The sequence below is a fragment of the Petromyzon marinus genome, chromosome 1 (assembly GCF_048934315.1).
Source record: "Petromyzon marinus isolate PM22_M1 ecotype Great Lakes invasive population chromosome 1, UKy_Petmar_22M1.pri1.0, whole genome shotgun sequence".
NCBI lineage: Eukaryota > Metazoa > Chordata > Hyperoartia > Petromyzontiformes > Petromyzontidae > Petromyzon > Petromyzon marinus.
In genome coordinates, this window is record NC_133667.1 from 13,849,734 (window position 1) to 13,869,690 (window position 19,957).

Sequence of the window (19,957 nt, forward strand, 5' to 3'; positions counted from 1 at the left end):
CCTGATTATTACAGATCAATTCAGACCTTATTGGTCACCCCGTGCCCTGAAAATCTCAACGGTCATCCTATACAATACACTACATTATACACTATACTATACCTGTCAACCCACTCGTCAGTGCGCTTACTTATTACAGACCAATTAAGACCCTATTGGTCACCCCGTGCCCCTTCTAAATCTCAACGTTCATCCTAGAAAGTCCCATCACAAGGGAGAAACACAAATAGACGAAACGATGTTATTAAATAGATTTTTTTTGCCCGTATTGAAACGGTTGTACGCCGTGTGGACCTGAAAACTCAGTTTCCCTGTACAAGAATACGGGTAAACCGTACGGGTTGACAGGCATGCAGAAGCGACCTTGCTAACACGAATGATAGCTCGACAAAGTGGTTGATCGTGTGGAAATTTATATCAGCAGCCAAATAACTCTAAACGAGAGATGTTGATTCTAAATGTGGAGGGAAAAACCGGAGGTCCCAGAGAAAAATCCACGCGAACCACGGGGAGAGCATGCAAACTCTAGAAAATTTATTTATATTGGAGAAATCCGATGGGCTATGAAGCTCTTTTTTCACAGATGTCCAGTAGGGGCAGGTCAAAACGTTACAACAATACAAAAACCCGATAGGAGTGCAAAGTATAGGAAAGGTAAACACATCACTTAAAAATATATATTCAAATAAAATGTAACTATATATTTGTTTATCTTACCAGGTAAAGCCCACTGAGCTATTAACTTATATTTTAGAAGCGTCCTGTTCATAAATGATAGCTCAACAAAATGGCATGTCACGTGGAAATGTACAGCAACCAAATAATATAAACGCATGTTTCAATCTGGTACTGCACATTACGGTACAGTATACTGTAAATACCATTAAGAGATGGTTTCAAAGGAAACCGACTGTATATCAAAATATTGATCGAATTACGAGTGTGAGTTTCCCAATTTAAGTTAATTCTCAAATCTTCATTTTAAATTGTACCTTCTCTGCAGCTATTACTACCACATCACCACCACCAACCCAACCGCCAAACACAATCACAGCAGCCACCACCATCACAGCCACCACAACAAGCATTTGTTTGACAACTTTAAGTCATAACCAACCATTGGTTTTGGCCTTATTGAAACAAAAACCACTGGTCCAGAAAGGTCGATATACTTAAGTGTAATTTTATTCTGCAACTGCAATTATAACCAAAACACTTCACAATAATTTTGTACAATTCGATGATCTGTATAAACTATACGATCATGACTGACGACGATGATGATGAACTAACATTTTTCAGAGCACAATACCATAAAACAACTTGTGAAAATTCTACATGATTCATGTACCAGTCAGTGATGCTTTGATGATATTTAGATACGTTTGCGTAAGGCATTGAAAAAAAAAGTGGCTACGAATGTCGTCATAATATTGCGATTGTGTACCATGGCTACATGTAATAAAAAATGGCATTTATTTGTAACCAAGTTTGAACCCATCAAGCCAAAACCCTTCTCACTCTTTCCAAATCTTCGGACGTCTTTTGGTTACCTTTCCGATGTCCCATGTCTCAAAAGGAACCACCTCTTAAAAATAAGAGACAAGCATTCCAACATGAATGGCCTCGTCCCAGGGATTGGTTCTCATCTTGGTTAAAACGAACGCTCCTCTTTAAAAACGTTAAAAACGCCGCATCGTCGTCGATCACGGACGTCGGCTCGGAAAAGCACGCGTTGCCCTACCCATCTCCGCCACCCTACTTCTTGTCGCCCGCATGCTTGCGTTGGTGCAACCGCAGCCCGTTGGATCGCGTGAACTCCTTGCCGCACAAGCCACAGCGGTGCGGCTTCTCGCCTGTGTGCGTGCGCTCGTGAGACCTCAGGTGCCAGGCTCGCGTGAAGCACTGCCCGCACGCGTTGCAGCAGAAAGGCCGCTCGCCCGTGTGCACGCGCATGTGCTCCTTTAGGTCGCTGGCGCGCAACACGCCGTGCCCGCACACCTTGCAGCGGCAGGGCCACGCGCCCGTGTGTACGTACGTGTGGCGCTTCAAGTTGAACGCCAGCGAGTAGGTCTTGCCGCACAGTTCGCACCGGTGACGCTTTTCAGCTGCAACCTCTGGCTGAGTCGCTTTGAGATTAAACTTGAACGTCTCATCCTCGAGGACGGAAGACATCGCACTGTTGTTCGTTGAGACAGCGTTCACAATTGTCTCCCTCTGAGAAAATGCAAGTTGCTGTTGCTGCGTCAGTGTTTGGGAAGAAGGAATGACAGCGATTTCTTCGCCGTGCATTTCAACAGCTTCAGGTTTTGGCCACGCATATGGGTGGGCGGCAGCTGTGTGCACAAAATTTCGTTTAAAATCTGGTGATGTCGCCCTATGGATGATCTCAGGGCGGCCGTCCACGTGACATTCATCTGAAGCAGAAAAACCGCACCAGTTTACCATCACATGGTAAATATAACATCTGTAGTAACGTATAAATATAATCTAAAACCCAGCAGTGATGTGATTGAGGCAAGTGCACGATAAATCCGTCAATCTCAGTTTGATTTTTCACCACAGCTAACATAAAAGGTGGGCGCTATCTGAACTGATCCCACGTCAACCCATTTCATCAACCCACACTGACCAGGGTAATATAATATATCAACCCCCACGTCATGTTGAGGGTTTAATGGAATCATGGAAAAGTTGCACTGTACCATCCAAAGGCTCCATTTCAATGTGTACGGCTGCAAGGTTAGGTATGGTGTCGTCCATTGTTGGTGATGTCCTCTCTCCTGGCTCACCTGCACAATTCAAATCCACAACATCATACATACAACCATTGCATACACCCAACACGTAGTTTCATGACATAACAAGTTAAAACCAGAAATTTGCTTGTACCCACGGATGTCCTTTTTAACAGAAGACCTGCACTATCAAGGCAGGAATTAGGAAAAACTGCTTGATAAACGGCTGAAAACGTGGATCATCGTTAAGTTGCGCATGCATTTTATTCTTTTTGCAGCATTAGTGTTTGGAAGGAAGGTATTGCAGCCATTTCCTCACCATCCGTTATAATACCGTTCGGTTGTGGCCACGCAAACGGGTGGGCGGCGGCTGTGCGAGCAAGGTTTGTTCTCAAATCTGGTGGAGTCTTCGCTTTCTGGACGATGAGCTCAGGACAGCCATTCAAGAGACATTCACCTTCTGCAGAAAAACAGCACTAGCTCAGTTACGTGGCAAATATAAAACCTGTCAAAACAATGTATCGTGCTATTCTAAAACCCTGTGGCGCAATGGTTGAGACAACCGCGCCAGAAAATTCGACAACCTGAGATCGATTATTGGCCACAGATAACATAAAAAGGCCAGTGATATCTGAACCGATCGTGGGCCAACCCCCCCCCCTTCACCAACCTACACTGACTAGGGTGGTGACATATGTCAAACAACACGCGCATCAAGTTGAGGCCTTCATGGAATCCATTGAACATCTGTACTCTACCTTCCAGAAGCTCCGTTTTAATTTGTACCACTGCAATGTTGGGTTTGGTGTCATCCATGGTTGGAGTCAATCTCTCTTCTCGCTCATCTGCACAAATTCAAAGCCACAATAATGCCATATGTAAAAACTTCTGCATATACTCAACATGTTAAGTTTCACGAGAGACAGTTTGAGACAATAATTCTCCATGAAGCCATGGATGTCATTTTTACTCTAAGATTCTTACAATCATCCCTACTTCGCTTAATAAATTTGGCACAATTGTGTGAATTCCAGATGCTTCGGACAAAGGCAGGACATAAATACCATCAGAGTAAATATTCATAAGCATCCTATATTCGTTTGCAAACAGTGCAACAAGACATCCAAATTCACTACACATGACAAATGTGCCGAGCATTTGTAGAATCATAGAAATCTGTAATCTACCTTCCAAAGGCTCCATTTTAATCTGCACCACTGAATTGTTGGGTTTGGTTTCATCCATGGCTGGAAATGATCTTAGGTCTGGCTCATCTGCACAAATTTAAAAGCCACAACATAATAACATATGAAACCACTGCAATATGCTACTCATCATGTATAACTTCCTGATAAACATTTTAAATCAGGATTGCATTTTTAGCCATGGATGTCCCTTGTACTGAAATTTCAAAGCAGGAAAAGTATATAATAGGCGAAATTTTGGGCAATCGTCCTTGGTCATAGCATATACAATCATAACGTTTCAGGCAATGACCCTCCTTCACATCACATAAATAATGGTAGTTGCCTGAAATATGACCTATTATATAGTTTTCCGTTTGAGGCAGTGTTATTCACAAATGTGTCGAGTCTTGTGTTATAGTGCTTGTGCGCCACTGCCAATGGAGCATCACAGAATAAGAATACAAAATTACAGACAGGTAAGTCAGTCGTAAGATGAGGATAAAATTCAAGTCTTAAGTCTCGACTTAAACAGAGGCGGGGGAGTTGACAGCACGGAACGCTGGGGAAAGGGAGTTCCAGACATTGGGAGCAGCAAAGGAAAAAAAATAGATGCCTCCCCCCACCGATTAAGGTTGACGAGGGGTTTTGATAAAAAGTGTTGGTTGCTGGAACGGCGAGTGCGTGAAGGGAAGTAGTGTGAGAAAAGGGAGTTTGGCAGAGATAGGCGGGGGATGACAAAGTGCAGCTGTGTGGCTCGAGACTACCATGATAAACAATTCCTGTGAGAGACCTTCATTCAGCAGTAAATAAATGAAGGCCACCAAATTGTTTAGTTATACTTGTTCATCCTATTCGTGAGTATAATACACGTTTGTAACAATTTAGTTGTATCCATCATATCGTACATGTCTCAAAAAACGTTAACTCATCACCTGGTAATAGTTAAGTTGTGCTGTTAGAGAGCATGCAATGCAATCTTTGGAGAATAAGTTAAAATATTTTTGATATGATGATGCTTTTATTACCATGGTCAAATTCCAGTGTCCCATCTTCAGGTCTGGGAGCACTTGGCAATGAAGAAGCCATTACATATTTGGGATTGTCCATTTCATCCAGCCTCTGCACGGACAGCAGCAGCTCCCGGCTCAAGCCGCTGAACAGCGCAAGCAGCACCTCCACCAGGCCTCCCAGGGCCACGTCGCCGGGAAAAGAAGCGGCGGCGTCCCAGCGCGGAATCCCAGCGTCGTGGTGCTCGGCGCCCCGCAGGGCCTTCACCACCTGCCGCAGCACGGCGTAGAAGCCGAAGGGCAGGCGGTCGCGTGCCGTGGCCAGCAGCTCGGCCCGCACGAGGCCGTCCCCGACGCAGGCGCGCAGGACCCCGTAGTCCCGGATGCCCAGCTCGGAGTCCATGGCCCGGGCCACCTCCGCGTTCACGCCCTGCGTCTCCAGCCACGCCGGGAAGTCCCCGCTAGGCTCCGGCACCGGGGTGGCCACTGCGCACGCCATCCTGAAGGAAAATGCATGGAGAAATCATAGAAACAATATCAAAGAGCAGCATTTGTTTAAGTAAGCAAACTCTGAACCGGTTTCGATCTTGGGGGACTCATCAAAAGAATCAGGTTTGCTAAACAAACGATGCCACCACCCTGCCTACATAAACAATACCATACACACCATCATTATGCTTTAGTCCCATGAACATGCCCGTCTGCTCCAAGATCAATTTCAAATCGCAAGAGTTAAACACGATTAATAACTATACATAAACTAAACTATTTACTGAACTATATTTTTTGTATTTTACAAAGGCCCACTGAGCTACATTGCTCTATTTCAGAAGCGACCTGGCCACAAATGATCGCTCCAAGTGGCTTATCACCATGTGGAAACGTATCGCAGCCAAATACTCTAAAACGCGTGGTGATGTCTATTCTAAATGAGTGGGGGGGGATAAACCGGAGGACCACGGAGAGCGAGAGAGAGACGCAAACTCCAAATATACAACAGGCGTCAGGGTCAGAATCAAACCCATGACCCCCTGTGTACCGGGCGACGGAGATAACATCTCGCCATAGAAATCCGTATGTTGAAAATGGTTCGAAACAACCATGCAGTGGGTTTAAACATGAAACAAAAACATTGTTTGTGCATTACTATCGGTGAACATTAGCGGCGAAGGTTCAAATGACTTTGCCTCAACCGCCTCAATGTAAAACAAAAATATATACTGCAGTTGTTGCTCTACGTGAGCATCGGCCGTCTGCGCAAAAGAGCTTTATAGCTCATCGGATTCCTTCAGTATAAATATCGATTTTTGATATGATGATTGTGGGGGGGGGGTGTCATCTAGCAGTGGATTAAACAAACTAGTTACACGTCCGTGACTCTTATTAAACAGTAAAGTTCACGACCGCTTTTAACAGAGGCGCAGCCACCCGCCGCGTGCGGCGTTGGCGCCAAATAACAAAACGAACGCGCGCGCGCTTACCCCGAAACGTCGAATGACACTTTAGAGAGGTTTTAATATCTGGGGGGTTTTAATTTTTTTTTTAAAATCTGCGGAAATTAAATGTTGCGAGGAAACATATTGTTACTTGGACATTCTCTCGCGAGTCCCTTTATGCGAGGCAAATAAACCATCAACACGTTTCTTTAAAAAAAATAAAAAATAAAGGCGCGATGAAGATTTTGGTCGGCTCGCGTTTACTCAAAAGGGAGAATTCCTGACGTAAGGGACCGCGGTGATTTAATAAGCAGGTGGGGGTGGGGGGTAGAGAGGTGGGGAGAGATGGGAGGGGTGAGGGGTGGGGAGGGGTGGGGGGGAGAGGTGGGGGAGGGGGAGGGGTGGGGGGGTAGAGAGGGGTGGGGGGTAGAGAGGGGTGGGGAGGGGTGGGGGGGTAGAGAGAGGTGGGGGGGAGAGGTGGGGGGAGAGATGGGGGAGGGGAGGGGTGGGGTAGAGAGAGGTGGGGGGGAGAGGTGGTGGAGGGGAGGGGGAGAGGTGGGGGAGGGGAGGTGGGGGAGGGGAGGGGTGGGGGGGTGGGGGAGGGGAGGGGTGGGGGAGGGAGAGGTGGGGGAGGGGAGGGGTGGGGGGGTAGAGAGAGGTGGGGGGGAGAGGTGGGGAGAGATGGGGGAGGGGTGGGGGAGGGGTGGGGGAGGGGTAAATGTATCATTGTCCCTTGGGCCACATCTGCGGCTACTAAACGCTCTGTTGCTGATTGCTAAATATATGCATTTGTACTCTTTGGTTCTATTGGGTAAAGTCACGTAGGTGAAAATAAAATAACACCTACGTGACTTTACCCAATAGAACCAAAGAGTATGGATCCTAGCAGTCACGAAAGCTTTAAATCTAGAATATATGCATTTGATTGGCAAAAAAAAGGAATCCCGTTGTGTGGCTGCTCACGCCGAGCTACAGATGCTCTGACACGTGGTGGCATTGTATTTGTACTGTTCGCCTTTTGGCGTTGTTCTCTGGGTCTGACACTCGGCCACAAATAAGGGGCCGTCCATAAATGACGTCACGCGATTTTGGCCGATTTTTGACCCCCCCCCCCAATCGTCACACGGCGTCACAAAAAGTCAGACCCCCCACCCTCAAATATGACGTCGCAAAGCTCTGCCCCCCCCCCTAAAAAAGAAAACATGCTTCAAATCGCTTTAAACTATTGTCATTTTAGTGCGTATTTAATGTGGCGCTGCACTCTGATGTTGTAGGAGAAAACATTTATTAGAAAGTCTAAATTAAGTAGAACGTGTTGTCTATATTTATTTAAAGTTGCGCATTTTGATGTGACGTCACATTTCTCAACCCCCCCGTCACACATCGTCACAAATGTCTAACCCCCCCCCCCCAGGTGCGTGACGTCATTTATGGACGGCCCCTAAAGACTGTTTCTGGTGTAGACCAATAGGTTTCGAAGACAGTTTAACACGCAGGAGGCTTTCGTGACCAATATCATCCATAATATAGTTGTTTATTTGGGTTAGATCGCGTAAATAGAAATGTGTCGTGAAACCCACCACCACCACCAGGCAGCCGATTAGTAAAGTTTGTCACGTAAACAGAGGTGTTACTAGTACAGCACACTGATGTGTTGGGAGAACAAATCTACAACATTTACAATCAGAGTACGACGTTTCACCAGTAATTACAACTAGCATTATCAGGCGGACAGCCAGATTTGTGGCGAAATCCTCCTGTTTCGTTCCTTAAGTAGAGGGATAGATGGGATGATATCACTTGTGAGCCCTTCACGTGCGAAGGGGCAATGGATAACAATATTATTAGAGCATGTTTTGTTTGCATGTTCACAAGTAAAGTGTGTGATTAAAGCAGCATTTGATTCCTTGCAAAATGTTTCTATTTGTAATTACCAGCGAAACGTCGTGCTAAAACTGTAAATGTTGTGGATTCACTCTTCAACACACCGGTGGGCTAAAGTAGTGAACTATTTGTCTTTTGTCAACGTGACACTTTTTTGCTGATTGTCCGTGTCGGGTGGTGGAGGGTTACGACACATTTATAAATAACGCGATCTAACCCAAAAACCTTTATTATGAATCTTAACACCTGTTTTATTGCCAGAAAGGGTAAAACCTATTCATATTCTTTCATAAATATATATTTGACTATACGTTTATTTTTCGATTTAAAGCTTTAAGCTATACGTTTATTACCATAAATCAGTGCCTCTTCTTAACCTGTGGGTGCACGCACCCCCTGGGGGTGCGAGGTGGCCTTTCTGGGGGGTGCGAGACGTGGACAAATTGTTTTTTAAGAAGGTAAATCATCTAAAAACACAAATTATGCACGGGCAATGTAAGTAACAACTTACTTTGTTTCAGCAGCAGTAGGTCAGGGGCAGTTTCACGATTACCAAGAGTGCCCCAAGTGAAATGTTAAAAGCGATTTTTTTTAGAACTCTTATCAGCGGGGACGCGCGTGATGAAACACTGTGAATCTATTATGCATGGGATTATCCGCACATTTCCTCCATCCCGAAAAAAGTAAAGAGCATGGAGTTGCTCTTTTCCAAGACAATCCACGAATAACTAGCCTCTGCTTAAACATCATCGCGAATGAATACATATACAGGAACTCCTCTACATACAAACGAGTTAGGTTCCAGAGGTCTGTTCGTAAGTCGATTTGTTCATAAGTCCAAATTAACTTCTGTCGATTCCAAACATGTTGTACGGCATATACACTAAACATGGAGAATGGCTTTACAAGTTGCATAATCTCCTGTAGATGCAGATGCCACTGGTTCTTCACGTTCTGTTGATGTAGATGCCACCACCGCCATCTATTCCACGGCGGTTGAACTTACGACTCTCGGTCTGAACAGGCAACTGGACATACCGACCAGGTTTGTTCGTATCTCTGAAAGTTCCGTAAGTCGAATTTATCGATCGACTATCATCCTTGAATAATTCACGTACAGGAAGCCATTCCACAATGCAGGGAAGTTGACACGGTGGTGAGGCCTTCATCCAGCAGTAAGGTTAACAACGGGCTGCAAATTATATTGTTATGAAACAAAATGATGACTTACAGATACTCCCAACGTTTTTCCATTACTATTTACTCACGTAATTGGCCGAACACATACAAAACACGACAGTATATATGCATTGGAAAGCAACGAAGTAAACATCAAATGCTATAATCACACACTCAAATATAACATAAAAATAACTCAAGCCTCGTTAGGATGAACATTCCAATACATTAAAAAAAAACAAAAAATGAGGCTTTCAAATAATCAGCTTTTTTAGCATGCAGTTGCTAAAAATCTGAATGCATTAATAAGTACTGTAATTGAAACATCCCCAGTCTGTTTATACCTTTCAAGCGGATTCCACTTCCATCCAGTGTCATACATAGGTCCAAATCTGTAAAAGAGCTTAATCTGCCATGGAATAGATTTTGAAATGAACAAAAAAATGTATTTTAGAAGGCAAGGCCCACTGAGCTACTGTTGCTCCTTTTCAGAAGCGACCTGGCCACAAACGATAGCTCAACAAGCGACTCATCATGTGGACATTTATAGCAGTAGTCAAATACTCTAAGGGGCCGTCCATAAATGACGTCACGCACCTAGGGGGGGGGAGGTCAGACATTTGTGACGATGTGTGACAAGGGGGGGGGGGGGGGGGGTTTGAGAAATGTGACGTCACATCAAAATAAATATAGACAACACGTTCTACTTAAATAAATAGACTTTTTGATAAAAAAAAATTTCCGACATCAGAGTGCAGCGCCACATTAAATACGCACTACAATGACAATAGTTTAAAGAGATTTGAAGCATGTTTTATATATTTTTTGGGGGGGGAAGCCAGAGCTTTGTGACGTCATATTTGAGGGGGGGGGTCTGACTTTTTGTGACGACGGGGGAGGGGGGGGTCAAAAATCGTCAACAATCGCGTGACGTCATTTATGGACGGCCCCTAAACCAGGGGTCTGCAACCGGCGGCTCAGGAGCCGCATGTGACTCTTTATCGACTGCTTCGTGACGTCATGTATGTATGTATTGTAATGCATGCGGAGCTCTTGAAATATCGATTTCATAAGAAATGGCTCTTGGTATTTTGATCCCAACCCCGACTCTAAACGCACGTCTGTAAAATGTGTGTTCTTGATATTCTGCACTGGGACGATTCAGATGTAGGGTGCCCCGCTATCACTGCTTTCTCAAACCAAAGTGTCATGTTGCCAGGTCGACAAAATATAGCCCTTTTTTTACATACTTTTATTTAACTTGCCGTGTTGTCTGTTTATATTCTTTGGAATATTCGAGGCTTAATATCTTCGGATCTACAAAGCCTAATGAGCTGAACATTTCTACACAGATTTCATAAAAAACGGTCCAGGTCCCGCCCATCGTGGTCCTATTCGTGTTTTTAACTAAAATTGTATTATTAATACTCGTACATTTTATTCCCCCCCGCCCCCATTTATTTTCAAAATCACAAATTCCGTTCGACGTTTTATTTTCTTTATGCAAGCCACCCACTTTTATTGAGCACGTAAAATTAGGTTAATTGTGGGGTCAAATTTTTTCATGTTATACTTTTGAGTGCAAATAAAAGTGTATGCATTGAAAAGCTTGACCAAATAGTTTTTATACATTACAAAAATACACTAATATGCCAGGTACAAAAAACAATGAAAATTACAAGCCAATTCTGGAAAGCACGATAAAATGCTCCCGAATATCACAGTACTAAAATGGGACCGCCTGGCACGTGACATTTCTTTAAAGGGGCCGTCCATAAATGACGTCACGCGATTTTTGACGATTTTTTACCCCCCCCCTTCGTCACACGGCGTCACAAAAGTCAGACCCCTCCTCAAATATGACGTCACAAAGCTGTGCCCCCCCCCCCCCTAAATATATAAAACATGCTTCAAATCGCTTTAAACTATTGTCATTGTAGTGCACTGCACTCTGATGTTGTAGGAGAAAACATTTATAAAAAGTCTCTTTAATTAAGTAGAACGTGTTGTCTATATTTATTTAAAGTTGCGCATTTTTACATGTCTCATTTCTCCCCCCCTCCTCTCATCACACATTGTCACAAATGCCTGACCCCACCCCCCTAGGTGCGTGACGTCTTTTATGGGCGGCCCCTAAGCGTGGTTACGCAGTGAACAAGTTAGCATCGCTTTGCATGCTGTTCGATTTTTAAGCTTTGGGAATGTGATTTTTTACTTTTTCCCAAATTTCGTCAGTCCTCTAAAATATCCCCATTTAAATGCAGTCCTGGTACACATTATTTCAAAGACACACTGTACATTCTGAGACAATAATCCACGTACATGGGACCAAGGCCAGATAGGATTTGATGAGGGCCAGATATGATTTGATGGGGACCTAGAGTTTTGGAGGCCTCTCTTTGCATACTCAATTCCTTCTTTCCTGTTGTTTTACCACCACTACCCATGCCCTATGATGCCAAACACAACACCTTTATTTACTACGTTTACTTCCATTCTGTTTTTTATGTGATATATAGTAAAACTAAATCTTAATTAAAAAAGTCCAATACTATATTAATGTCGGCACATAACTGCTATCAATACAAAGTCATTGTAATTTTAATTACCAAATTACCGAGATAATTTATCACAGTGCTACAGCATTTAATTTGAACCGTTACATAACAGTACAATATACATTTTTGGGAGCCCCCTCAAAACCCAGCGCTGAAAGTCACTGCATTAATTAGGCAGTGCAGGACCCCATCACTCAACGCCTTTTCATGATCCCCCCGTGCCGTGCTGCGTCCGTTCATGGGACCTCATGTTGGAGCGCTGCGTGAACTTGCGGCCGCACACCTTGCAGGTGTACGGCTTCTCACCGGTGTGCGTCAGAAGGTGGCTCTTCAGCACTCCGTACCGTGAAAATCTGTGCCCGCAAAACTGGCAGCAGTAGGGCTTCTCACCCGTGTGCGTTCGCGAGTGGACCTTCAGGTAGCTGGACTTCAGGAACCTGCGCCCGCACACCCTGCAGTGGTGCAATTGTTCGCCCGCGTGCTCGTGCTGATGGATTGTGAGCTCGCTGGGCCAAGTGAAGCTACGATCGCACACGTCACAGCTGTGCGGCTTATCTTGAGAGGTTTCCAACCGAGGCGTCTCTAGGTGGTTGGGTATTGCCGATTTAAGCTCGTACGACGTGCCCTCACCGGAGGGCATCTGGCCGTGATTAAACGAGAGACAGCCGTTCTCGGTGTCTTCGCTGAGTGTTCTACTTGCTTCCTGCATTGGCCACAGACACGGATGAGCGTCTGTGGGATTTGGTTTGGAATTTGAAAGTGAGGTCACGTTCTGGATGATGAATTTGGGGTGGATGTCCAAGTGAGGTTTACCTTCAGGAGCATAAAAAAAACAGCGCAATGCATTTAGTCCAGACAAAAACGTTTACGTAAAATTACATAATACAAATGTTTTAATTTGCACTGGAGCTGTTCGTACATACGAAATTTATTAAATGTGCAAACTTATTTTCGTAATAGTGCGATATTTAAATGAGCCTGCATTCAAAACTACCAAATGCATTGTATATGACCAAATTACCCTAGATTGGAAGCTTAGCCAGTCTGTGCCCTGAATGGCGACCACGAGAATTTACCAGGTGTTATAGGCGTGACACTGTGAATCACTGGGAGAGTAAGGCTTGAGTGTAACCCCCTAAAATGCTTGGCATTTCTCTGGGTAATGGGGTTCGTCCGGTTTCATCCCACATGAAGCCAAATACTCGTTCATAGCACCAGCCAAACATCTACATGCAGGACTTGCCTGATCAAAATCTTCCAGACTTGGTGAGGCTTTCCTGGGTAAATAACTGTCATTGCTATTATAAATCCAGACTTTTAATAGGAACCCTTTTAAATAGAACACCATATCCATGAGATGTAGAATACTTTTAGTGGAAGAGGTAACCAGGGGCATAAGCAAAGGACCGAAATAGGAGCGGCCTCAGTTCTGCGACGTACATTTTTAAAGTCTTGAGTTACCATTGCAGACCACCTCTTTTTCAAACATATGAACGTAATTCACACTTACCAAGTGATTCGTTTGCAGAGTGGTCTACTGAGCCTTGCTTCTGTACTTGTGGAAGCAGTAGAGATTGATTCAAATCAGCAACAGCATCTAGAAATAAAGAGAATATGACTGATGTCCAGACACAAGCGTGAATACAACTTTTGGTTGGTGATTTGTACTCAGAAATTGCAAAAGCAGAACTCGGAAAGGATGGCAGCAGGGGTGTTGTGTTCATTGTAGAAAAGAAAAAACATACCTTGAAAGAGCTCTGCTTTACGAAGACTTGCTGTCAATTTGGGTTCGGACTCCTCTTTGATTGCAGCTGAAATCGTTTCTGCCTCGTCTACACAAAGCCACAACAGATTAAGAAGCATTGCATACATTTTTTTTTAAACAAAAATTTGAGAAAAAAACACCTTCAATTGACATTGGATCTCCCCTTCACCTGTAATCCCAAATATACTGCAAGTCAAAATGATGAGTAATGTTGACCTGCAAGTGTCATTTACGTGCCCCATAACCTGAAACAAAGATAAGCACAGCGACATTAAAAGATGTTTTCCAAAAATTGGATCAGAGAAAGAAAGGGGTGAAAGTAAATACAGATATCATAACCGATTCATATTTGCCGATGACAGTCATATCACCTGATGGAGATGAAACCCAAGTTGGACTAAAATATGAGAAAGACAAAAGTCATGCACACCACGTTTTCTGTACAATAGGAAGAAATTGGAGCTGATGAACACAGAGTATGTATATGGATGGCAATTACTGAAGGTGAACAAGGTTCAACATGACGATATTAAGATGCAAGCAAGAGGAAGGTTGGAATACTTTTGGAACATGGATTTGATCATGAAAAGTAACATACCAATGTGCCAAAAAGGTGAAAGTTTTCAATTAGTGCATATTGTGTGGTATGACATGGGTCGGAAACATGGACTGCAACAAAGCAAACGGAACAAAAACTGAAAATACTCTTTAGTTCTTTCGGTAAAGTCACGTAGGTATAAAATAAAATAAATCACGACGTTTTGGGCGCAACACAAGCGTCCATCATCACCTGATGATCAATTCATGCAGTCACGAAAGCTTCAAATCAAGATTAAAATATGAAAAGTAGATAAAAGTGTGGAGAAATGCATTCTCGTACAGAGAGAGATAGCACGAGAAAGAAATGGATGCATATTAGAGACGTCACATTCATCATTATATAAAGTGGGCTTGGGCCAGGACACATCATGATTAAAGGGATGATGGCCAATGTATGATACTTTTGATATATTGGCAGCCAAAGTATAGAATATTACCGTACAGATTATCACTGCAGAGAAGGATTAAGGTATCGCAAGACTGCGAAAGAAGATGACGTAAGGGATGCATTATTACAAGTGAATAGAATCTGGCTATTGATGATTAGGATGATGAACTTGAACAATCAAAAGTGCAAATGTGTCAAATGTATCCCTCTAATGTGGAGAAAATGTACTGTTCAATACAACTTGCTGTGTAAAGAAGGCTCACGTGACGAGAGCACCTAGATCACGACCACAAATCCGGCAAATTCCAATCCCGGTCAGGATCTCATCATGGTAATTCCCGTTTCAAACAAAGTGAGGGCCCATCGAAGGTGATGTGGCATAGTTTGGCACCACCTATCATAGAGTGCAGTCGTGTCGCTATAGTTTTATGTGGTGAGTGCAACGTCTTTAAAAACAGCAGCGTTATGGCTCTCCAAATAAAATTAACGCTAACCGCTTACGTGTTCCGAAATTCAGCGGTGAACGGGACCCACCCTGAAATTTGCAGATGTCTCGGAATGGGAAAGGGTTAATTTACTAAAGTCCAATATTCCCTCGTTATTCAAAAGATATACACTCTGGATATGTTCATGAATATCAAACTTCGCGGATGATATTCGCCTTGAATAAATATGTAAATAAGCTTCCTCTCTCATCACTTTATCTCATCACTTTACTTCTCTTGCTCTCTCGATGCAGACGTGTAGCGTTCTAGATGTGATTCGCGGATTGCCAAATTTGCGGATAGCAAGTTCGTGAATAACGAGGGAATACTGCACAACAAGAAGATTTTACTGGAGAATACGAACATTGCAATGCTCTACAGACGGGACCACGATGAAATGAAAAGAGGAAGAAAATGGAAGGCGTCCAACCCAAAGAGAATATGAAGAGACAGAGGGGAGCGTAAGAGAAGACACCACAACACCTCGGTTCCAACCCACCGTCCCAATTTTCCTCACATGATCAACAACATCATCTCCATTCCTCTGTGAAACAATCGCAAAAAATGCAACATTGATTTATAAGTTCACATTCATTACCGCTTGCTATGCAAGAATGCATTTGTGCTGTTGCATCTTCAGAAGTGGCAGCAGTTGTTGATAAAGGAGATGCCACGGCATGTTTCTGATGCTCCATGTCATCCAGTCTCTGTACAGACATTTGTAATTCCCGGCTCAAGCCGTTGAAAAGCGCGAGCAGCACGTCCACCAGGCCTCTCAGCGTCACGTCGCCGGGGGAGGAGGTGGAATCGGTGGCAGCAGCGGCGGCGGCATCCCAATGCGGCGTCCCAGCGTCAAGGCGCTCGGCGCCCTGCAGGTCCTTCACCACCTGCCGCAGCACGGCGTAGAAGCCGAAGGGCAGGCGGTCGCGCGCCGTGGCCAGCAGCTCGGCCCGCACGAGGCCGTCCCTGACGCAGGCGCGCAGGACCCCGTAGTCCCGGATGCCTAGCTCCGAGTCCATGGCCTGGGTCACCTCCTGGTTCACGCCCTGCGCCTCCAGCCACGCCGGGAAGTCCCCGCTCGGCTCCAGCACCGGAGTGGCCACTGCACACGCCATCCTGATGGGGGGATGAGTAGAAGGGACATGTTAATTTTGAATGGGGTATGTTTACGAGTTAATCTAATGCTGGAAGGCCTCCTCATGCCGTGTCGCTCATGGGGGTTTGTTTGCCCATACTTCACCACACTGGTCTCAGTGTGGATTGCTGAAGGTGAGAGAGCATTAATGCTTGATTATCGAAATATTGTACAGGGTCGTAGAGATGTCCTGTGACCCCCAATCAATTGCCCACTAATATTTTCCCCCCTTTGCATGTTCATTTCTGTTTTAAATAAACCTTACTTTAAAAAATACGTTTAAGAGGATTAAATGGTCAAGACATCTGGACCACCCTTTGCAATGCCGCACTGCCCTCTGCTGCTTAAAAAGTTGCCCTGCAGCCTACAGAGTCTGCCAAACATGGTTGGGTGAGCGGTGGCGCAGCAGTTAGCGCGCCGCCCTGCGAACCCGGCCGTGACCCGAGTTGGATTCTCGCTCACGGCCAACAGCGGTGACCATCATCTGAACCGGTCATGGGCCTCTGCCTAGGTCAACTCTGCATCAAATGAGCACCTGGTGCGGTGTGTAAGCATCGCTACTTGGGGACAAAGGCGGCCCTGCGTTGTGCTGGCCACCCAAATCCTGGGTGATTTTGCCATAGGCTACCTACAACACTGTAATGCACATGTCAGTTTGTGAGATATGGTAGGCCTTAAAACTGCAAAAGGGACCAATAGCATACGACAAAATAATAAAGCCGATTTTATGGATGCTGAACTTATTTCACACCGTACCGCAGCCAGCCGTGCTAATCGGAGGCGCTATGGAAAAAAATTGAAACTGCAGACTTCTTTCCTATACGGTACCTTTATAACTGCCCACTGATGTTAGCCGTGGCCGGGTATCGAACTCAGGTTGTAAGTATTTCATTCGCGCGTTGCGCTAACCAATGCGCCACCGCTCATCATCACCGCAGGGTTGAGAATCCAGTCACAATCGAGACGTCTGACGGTCCCATCAAGCAAAGGGACATGCGGGAGATTCAGCATCTCCCCGGACGGTCGTGGCAATTTCACATTCCACGTGACGAGGAGCCAATCAACGTTTGACTTTTTCACAAATGAGTACTCACTGTATCGGCCCCAAGATGATTGATGATGACGAGAAGTACAATCCACGCCAGGCTCAGACACCGCAACAACTTCCTTCGTCACGTTCTAAAGAAACGAAAACAAAGAAGCCCTCTCCCCCCACCACTCCTCCTCCTCTCCCGTGCAGCCTCAGCAGACAGTCCGAGGGCCCCGGCCACGACACACGAGGGTGCGTGGAGTGGCCAGCACAGCGGCCCGGCCGCCTTTGTCTCCCTCGGTGCTGTCGTTTACGCACTGCACCGAGGAGTACCAAATCGATCAAGAAGAAGCGGTTCGGATATTTGTTACCGATCAAGAACTGGGGGGGGGGGGGTGTATAACCGGGTTAGCGAGGGAACAGCCACCACGTGCGTCTGGCGGTGCTGTGGTGATGCCAGATCTGGAGGTTTAAAACCTTTTATTGAAACCCAAAGTCTGGGTTTTTTTTTTTAAACTGTCGTGGAATTGCAGCATTCTCCGGATTATAAGGCGCACCGGTATGTCAGTCGCAGCCCCCCAACAAACGTGTGTCAATAAGTTTGTAATGTCGATGATGATTTCATAATTGGTTACACCAATCTGTGCACACGGTACACACGGCTACCGGATTATAACAATCGTTGCTTCAAAGGACAGGCTGCGTCCTATAACGAAGAGAATTCGCTCCATCCCAGATTCATGAACACGGTACCAAACTTCTGTGCTTTCATTGTGATGCAAATACAGAACATGACTCCCAACTCATCGCCCATTCGCTAGCTCGGCAATAAAACCGTAGCGGCTTAAGTGGCCCTTTTAAGGCAGCAATCAGTCTAACTTGGCAAAAGCTGTCTCAAACGTAACGTAACAACGGTGAACGTTAAATGTCCTTAAATTGTGCAACCAAGAACATTGAATCTGGTCGCAGCTCAATGTTGGAACTGTTCACCACCTGCAGCTTCTTCAACCGCGCATAACCGAGTTGGGGACCACGGGCAGCTAAACTCACGACCGGGAATCCGATGTACAGCGTCGTCTAGATGTCTTGTGACTCCTCAATTTCATTCTCTAAAACGTCATATTTTTGTGTGTCAGGTTGATTTAAAACCAGAATTGAATAGGCAATAGAAAAATATATTCGGAGTTTGCATGTTCTCCTCTGGGACCTCCGTTTTTTCCTTATTTTGTTGAGCTATCATTTGTCGCCAGATTGATTCTAAAAAAGAGCTATGTAATTCAATGGGTCTTACCTGGTAAAATAAACATAATTTAGTTTAATTTTAACATGTAACTACTCAATGACCGATTGACAAATACGAAAAAGGAGGCGTCACCACAGGGATGCACCACTCCGATATTCCTGCGGCAATTATCTGAGCCCACCACCTCAATGTTAATGTGCATCTGTCTGTTGCTCTACATCAGGGGTGGGGAACGGCCGGCCCGCGGGCCGTATGAGGCCCGCAAAATCATTTGGTGTGGCCCTGCCAAGGCAACCGCAGGCGGGACTCGAAATTCAATAAATCTAGGAGCAAAACCTGGAAAAGCAGTTGCGAGTAGCAACATCATCAATACCAGCTAACATCATCACAAGCCTCACCAAAGAGAAGCAGTTCCAGCCATCACATTAGGGGCGAGTTAATTAAATGTTTGACCAAATATTAAAGGCTATTTTTTTTAAGTTGATAATTTTGTATGGCCCGCGAATGATGTTATAATTATCCAAATGGCCCTTGGCAGAAAAAAAGGTTCCCCACCCCTGCTCGACATCAACATCGGCCATTCAAAGGAGATATCTCCTCAATTACAGCGTGGTCTAGATGTCTTGTTACCCCCAATTCAGAATCAGAATATTTATACTGGAGCAATTAGACGAGTTATAAAGCTCTTTTTCACAATAGGGGCCGGTAATAACGTCACAATAACAATACAAAAGACGAAAGGAGTGCAAAGTATAGGAAAGATAAAGAAATCACTTTTTAAAATATACAAATAAAACTGAACAATTTTTATATTACCAGGTAAGGCCCACTGAGTTATTAAATCATTTTTCAAAAGTGGCCTGGCCACAAATGATAGTTCAACAAAGTGATTCATCACGTGGAAATGTACAGCAGGTAAATAATTATCTAAATGCATGTTTTATTATGGTGGTTGTCAAGGGGGGCCCCAACTCGTAGCTTTGGCCACCAGCGTGGTCTACATACATCACGCTGTACCATGGTAAAAAAAATTGGGACAAATTATCCCCAATGTAAACATTAATTGTACATACATGTATTATTCACAATAAAACCGGGGGCATTTAATTTTGTGGACCTTGGATGTCGCCAAAAGTAAATATCCCAATCCAATTCTCAGAAAACATATTTGAATGTCAATGTTATACTTTTCAGCAAGAAAATAATGAATTGTCAAACTTGAAACAATTACTTACAAAACAGTTACTTAATTGGGGAATATACCAATTGTCGCACTCTACTGTGAAAACCTAGCCGGACCGTCTTGGAACTTTTTAGACTCG

The 19,957-nt window shown here is 44.6% G+C and overlaps 2 protein-coding genes across 4 annotated transcripts; both read right to left on the minus strand.

Moving 5' to 3' along the window:
• Positions 1-512: 512 nt before the first annotated feature.
• On the minus strand, positions 513-12,409 carry LOC116942481 (uncharacterized). 3 transcript variants are annotated; one of them, XM_032954473.2, is made up of 8 exons: positions 12,296-12,409; positions 9,776-9,840; positions 4,951-5,432; positions 3,926-4,012; positions 3,497-3,583; positions 3,058-3,198; positions 2,706-2,792; positions 513-2,417 (listed from the first exon to the last, which is right to left on the minus strand). In XM_032954473.2, the coding sequence occupies exons 2-8, from the start codon at positions 9,811-9,813 to the stop codon at positions 1,759-1,761; spliced, it is 1,581 nt and encodes a 526-aa protein (XP_032810364.2). In that variant the 5' UTR covers positions 9,814-9,840; positions 12,296-12,409; the 3' UTR covers positions 513-1,758. The 3 variants fall into 3 exon arrangements, with proteins under 3 accessions (XP_032810364.2, XP_032810373.2, XP_032810381.2); XM_032954482.2 differs by lacking the exons at positions 9,776-9,840; positions 12,296-12,409 and adding an exon at positions 6,414-6,680; XM_032954490.2 differs by lacking the exons at positions 3,926-4,012; positions 12,296-12,409 and having other exon boundaries at positions 9,776-10,080.
• On the minus strand, positions 11,041-19,912 carry LOC116942892 (uncharacterized). The gene is made up of 5 exons (XM_032955315.2): positions 17,457-19,912; positions 15,826-16,343; positions 13,735-13,821; positions 13,500-13,586; positions 11,041-12,802 (listed from the first exon to the last, which is right to left on the minus strand). Exons 2-5 carry the CDS (start codon positions 16,340-16,342, stop codon positions 12,195-12,197), a joined length of 1,299 nt encoding a protein of 432 aa, XP_032811206.2. The 5' UTR covers position 16,343; positions 17,457-19,912; the 3' UTR covers positions 11,041-12,194.
• Positions 19,913-19,957: the final 45 nt, after the last annotated feature.

Excerpts from the sequence above, each read along its gene's own strand:
- LOC116942892 (XM_032955315.2), bottom strand. The coding sequence starts at position 16,342 with ATGGCGTGTGCAGTGGCCACTCCGGTGCTGGAGCCGAGCGGGGACTTC. Across the intron at positions 13,822-15,825 it reads GCATTCTTGCATAGCAAGCG|ACGAGGCAGAAACGATTTCA; the intron begins GTAATGAATGTG and ends GGCTTTGTGTAG. Across the intron at positions 13,587-13,734 it reads TAAAGCAGAGCTCTTTCAAG|ATGCTGTTGCTGATTTGAAT; the intron begins GTATGTTTTTTC and ends CTTTATTTCTAG.
- LOC116942481 (XM_032954473.2), bottom strand. The coding sequence starts at position 9,813 with ATGTATGACACTGGATGGAAGTGGAATCCGCTTGAAAG. Across the intron at positions 3,584-3,925 it reads TAAAATGGAGCCTTTGGAAG|ATGAGCGAGAAGAGAGATTG; the intron begins GTAGATTACAGA and ends GAATTTGTGCAG. Across the intron at positions 3,199-3,496 it reads TAAAACGGAGCTTCTGGAAG|AAGGTGAATGTCTCTTGAAT; the intron begins GTAGAGTACAGA and ends GTTTTTCTGCAG.